General features: G+C 39.0%; 1 protein-coding gene across 1 annotated transcript; it reads right to left on the minus strand.

Annotated features, from left to right (window-relative positions):
- Nucleotides 1-2448: 2448 nt before the first annotated feature.
- On the minus strand, nucleotides 2449-5530 carry LOC114737702 (U-box domain-containing protein 11-like). Its single transcript, XM_028925657.1, is given in 5 exon segments — nucleotides 2449-2806; nucleotides 2809-3568; nucleotides 3700-4134; nucleotides 4222-4338; nucleotides 5134-5530. Coding segments are annotated over 5 exon segments (1980 nt in total). The 5' UTR covers nucleotides 5494-5530; the 3' UTR covers nucleotides 2449-2498.
- Nucleotides 5531-5548: the final 18 nt, after the last annotated feature.

Genomic DNA, 5548 nt, shown 5'->3' on the forward strand with positions numbered 1-5548 from the left:
GAGCTCTTCAACTATCTCATTGTTGATCTTAAAATGATATTTTCAGGAAGAATTAATTAAGGGTAAAGTGCACTCAGCACCCTACACAATTTTCAGAGGAGCATCTACCACTCTAAACTATTTGGTGGTGCAATTTTGCCCCTCATCTAATAAAATTGGAGCAATATGAACCCACATCTAACGCCTCTAACTCCGTTATCTCCCACAACTGGCCGTCTGTTTTTTTACTTTTCAAATGATAAGTTATCTTTAATTTAGAGTGGCAAAGGAGGTGATTCATCGTCTTCTTCGTGGGTGTTCAATGGGAGAAAGGATTAGAGGATGATGTCTTAACTAGATAAGCTTCCGGTCAATTAAAGTATTCTAACCAACTTAGTTATTTTACTTGAGAAAACAAATATGCTATCATTTTAGTAGAAATAAAAAAAAGTGAATTTGAAACAAAACCGTCCTTTCCCAGATTGCTCAAGTGAAGAAAGCAAAAACTTGATAATATTAGATAGCTGTTCTCTGGATTTAATTATAATTGCTTTCACCCAGAATAAATTTTGAAGAGCTCAGAAAAATTATAAAGCCAACACTTTTCTCCATGGCCGCTCAGACATAGATAGAGAGAGAAGGAGAGAGATGAACCGTGCTCCCTCAATTGCGCCTCCACGAAGAAGATGATGAACAATACTCCCCCCTCAAAACAATCGCCTCTTCTGACACTCAAGAGATTACCTGTCATTAAGAAAAAAGGCAAATGGCCAGCCGTTATAAGAAATAACGGAGTTACATAGGCGTTAAGTTTGGATGAGGTTGCTCCAATTTTATTAGATGAGGGGTAAAATTGCATCATTAAATAGTTTAGGATGCTGGGTGCACTGTCAAAAATAGATCAGGGTGCTTTGTGCACCTTTACCCATTAATTAATTGTCTAGTGACACACTAGCTGTCTACTATTGTATGAAAATATGTTTTTGGGAAAATATAGTACACACCTATGACGTGCCACTGGACTACTCTTAATTTCTGAAAAAACTTGAAGATTATATGATGATAAATCTAGTCTCAAATATGTGGCTATGATTGTGCTTAATTGTTCAAACTTTGAATTACTCTAATAATTATTCACTTACTTCACACTGGTCGTCTATCGAGAGCTTCTATATAAATTAGGACATGTCTATGCTTTATTCGACTAGTGAGCCATAGTCGACCATTGGACTAATTACTTTTCTTCGATACATGCATTAAATACTCTCATCTAATGGCTAATTTTAGTGAATGACAGCTAGATCTTGTGTCTAATGTCTTTTTGCTCAGAAAATCTATATATAGAAGTTGCATTTGAGTGGGAAAAAACAACCTTAATCATATTTAGTGCAAAGGCTCTATTAGTTGTGATCTGAGTTAGCCACTTGATGTTCATTAACCTTCATTATACTCATCTAAACTTTGAGAGAAAATATCTTGTTGATCACTTGATGAACGGTCTTGAAAGAGCTTTACTCAAAACTGATTCAGAATCTTGAGGGGATTAGATTGCTCCAAGAAGAGCCTGAGGACTGTTGGCCTCGTGGCACAAATGGTGCCCTTGTGGCACTAGGAGTCAGGGTTCCATACCTGCCCGTAGAGCTTGCTTACTCAAAATAAAATAAAAGAAAAGGGAGTGTGATTAGACCTGGGATTATCAAGAGGATTGTATGTAGCTTCTCAATCATTTAGATCGAACTTGAAGGGTGTAATAGATTGAAAATCTCAAATGAAGAGTTTAGAAAGTACATATGGGTCCGGGTTGAGGAGCTAAAGTACTGAACCAAAATAACTCGCTGTGTATGCACTCTCATCCTTATATTCTTACATTCGTCACTCGTGCTTAACAGTCCATTTATGTTGTTAAGTTATTTGCTGTATTCAATCACTCGTCTTGGACAGAAATTTTAGCCCGATTCACCCTCTCTTAGATTTGCCAACCAAAGCTAACAATATGCTCAAAGATCAGTGGGATAATGAATTCCCTAATTCCAACTTTGGCAAAATATTTTTCCTATGAAAAATATTTTTTTGTTACATTGACAAAACATATTACTACTTCTAGTCCATAATACAAACTAGATTTTACATTAAGTAATGGAGATAGTATTTAAAATCATGAGACTGAAATCCTAAGACTTTACATTCTTCTATTTTCTGCTAGAATGCAAAGGACCGGAAGCTCATCAATCGTCTTTTTGAAGTGCTAAAAGAAGAGAAGTGGAAGACAAATCCAATAACAATTTCGTGAGGAAACAATATATCAATTGATTTCTTTACACGCTTATAGAAGACGAGGTTAATCGGGGGGGGGGGGGAACAAAACAAGAAAAGAATGCACTGAACAATGAGGCTTTTTCTTATCTTCACCCTCACGTGATCAGCTTGCAAATCCAAGAAAGAGACTGGAAAATTATGCCAAATAATTGGAAAGAAAAAGATGGCCCAATTATGAATTATCTGCACAACTTCACCAACATTCAAATATGTTGCAACTTTCGTAGATGCTCTAATAGTGAAGTAGCCTTCCTTTTAGCCCTCTCCGTGCCATTCCGAGCAAGTTCCGTCAAAGGTATGATAGCACCAAGCCTGCTTATACAAGCCAGATTTTCAGGATCCCTCTTACACAAGGCAAGTAAAATGGAAGCTGCATTTTCTTTGTTTCGAGGCAATCCAGTCCTCAATAGATCAATAAGAACAGGTATAGTGCTGGCCTTTACAATGGCAACCTTTGCTTCTTGGTAGCTGGCAAGAACCGACATTATTGTCAACGCTTCATCGACCATCACTTGCTTGAGTCTGTAAGCATCTTCAACAATGCTGCAATGATCCCTGCTCTTATGGCCCTACCCTTGTTTCCTTGATATATGCATAAGTTGAATAATGCTGTTGCGGCGTCCTTCTTCCCTCTAGGACTCCCATTTTGGAGCAATTCTACCAAAGCAAGGATAGCTCCAGAGGCACCGATAATTATTTTGTTCTCATCTGCAAGTGACAAGCTAAAGAGGGTTGCTGCTGCGTTTTCTCTTGCTTCCATGCTTCCAGCTCTTAGGATTTGGACAATGGACGGGATGGCACCAGCAAGCATTATGAGTCCTTTGTTGTTCTCGTAGATAGAGAGGTTGAGAATGGAAGTAACGGCATTTTCTTGAGTCAACACATCTTCCGATGTCAAAAGGTTAACAAGAATTGGGATTGCTCCTGCTTCAGCAATTAGTATTCTGTTATCTGTGCTTCGTTTGGAAAGTGATCGAATTTCAGCAACAGCTGCTCTACGCTCCTCAATGTTCTGGCTAGAAAGCTTCTGGACAAGAGTTCCGATGGCTGCCATGTCACCCGTAACATCTCTGAATGATCCATCACTCTTTTTTATCTTCCCATTTGTAAGTCCTGTTGGCTGCTCAATATTATGCTCCATACACCATTGAGTTATAAGGCTCCTTAACACATAGTTTGGTGTAAGTGTCAAATGTTGGAGCTTCTGCTGAGTTTTTGGACAAGTTGTATTTCCCCCATCTATCCATCTCTGGATGTAAGATCTCTCATATGTCTGCGAGGGGAAAAAAAAAAAAAACTCCGTTAAACAGGGAAGGGTCTTTTTTGGATTCTTTAAATATAGAAGAACCTTTGCGTTGAATTCTCAAGAAGAGCTTTATATTTTATATATGAATTGAACCATACCTGACCTGTGGCCACAATAACAGGATCCCTCATTAGTTCCAAGGATATAGGGCAAAGAAAATCTTCAGGAATACGAATTGCCTCAGGCTTTTTCACTTCAGTAAGAGTCTTTTTCACAGAATTTTCTTGACCTTCAGGATCAACAAGATTAGATATTGAAACCTCAGACGATGCAGGGATGCTCTGTGCTCTTTCCAAGCGAGGGCTTGTCTGATTTGTGCTACCACTGTTCCATCCACTGCTTCTAGGAATGCTTTCTAGATCTGATAAAGAACCAGGACAGCTATGCTGTTTATGCAATCCATTCACAGATCTACGGAAACTTTGACTAATTTCCAGAGCCATTGGCTGAGATGAGTCATAAGATGACTGCTCGGAAATCATATATTCATATTTTTCAGTGGCTCGTCTCAGTTGTGTTCTGACCAACTCCACCTAGAAAGTGAAAAGGTACCCAAAATAGTAAGCCAGGAAAATTCAAAGAATGATAGTGATAGGATCCCTAATATGTCCAAGTGTTACCTGTTCCCTGACTTCCTCTGATATGTCTAGATCGTCATAGGGTAGGACGCTTAACAGCTTTTCCAATTTCCATGTCACACATTGAAATTGGAATACAATGGCCTTGGCAGCTCCATCCTTAAATCAAGATAGAGCAAATTTCAGAGATGTACCCAGACATCCTTTTTATAGATACATGCCCACAGAAATTCAGCAGTCGTAAGATTCAAAACTTAATAATTGGAGAAGTGCAAAATCATTTTAACCCGGAATAAATTCCAATGAAATCGAGTTTTCTACAGAGTCAAATAGAACAATATATCGGAAAGCACAACACAAGAAAAAAACTTGTCAATGAAACCCATCATAGAATCTAAGACAGCGGGTAGCCCATAAGGGATGCTAGCTTCCCTCGTCTAAAGATAACTAACTAAAGCAAATATTTGATCTGATTTCTCATATCATAGAGTCATTCCCGTCTATGCAATACTTCTTTCTCGCAGTAACACACATGGTTTGAGAAGTTGCAGCATCTGACGTTCTTTCATACAAGGAAATAGAAGACAGCATATTTCCACGGCAGAATTATGATGGGGCGAAACGATCAAGAGTTTTGCAATGGCATACTAATTAGGTCAACAACAAATCTAAATTATTCGAAAAAAGAACCAAAATGTGAGATTTTACTTCCGCAAAAAATCTAAATTATTCATAAAAGAAAATCGAACTGTGAGAATCCACTTCCACGTTGAAGCAGTCTATCTCAGGAAACAAAATGACGCACCAAGTACAATGTCAGCTTCGATGAATTTTTCTCGTTTAATCATTCGATAATCACCACTACCAAATACGAAAAGAAGCTTGAAATACAAAAAGGCTACAAATAATTAAAAAAAAGGAAATTGGAAAAATAAGGCAGATCGAACAACTCACAGAAGATGAATTAGAACGGAAGTTCCTAGCGACAGAAATAAGGCGCTTGGCTGAGTGGAGAGCGAGCACCAGATCAGAGGACCAGGAAGATGCAGAGCCAGTGGACGAAGTAGAAGCATCCGAGTTTCCAGAATCAACAACGGCCTTCTTCGAGTCCCTAATCTCCTCGAACAAATAAGTAAGTAAAGAGATCCGACGAACCAGATCGGTGCAATCCTTCTTGAACATAGCATCGGCTTCAATGGCAGTAGCAGAAGAGGATCCCCCAACTCCACCGCAAATTCCAACAATGTCATGAACTAGACCAATGAGCTCCGGAGTGCGATCTCCGGCAACGGCGCTGGCAGCCCCACCGGCCATTGTTACGTTATCTTCCTCTCTCTCCTCTCTCCTCTCTCCTCTCTCGCTTTTTTTC

The sequence above is a fragment of the Neltuma alba genome, unplaced genomic scaffold (genome assembly GCF_004799145.2).
Source record: "Neltuma alba isolate B1F8T4 unplaced genomic scaffold, ASM479914v2 tig00013480_pilon, whole genome shotgun sequence".
In the NCBI taxonomy this organism is placed as follows: domain Eukaryota; kingdom Viridiplantae; phylum Streptophyta; class Magnoliopsida; order Fabales; family Fabaceae; genus Neltuma; species Neltuma alba.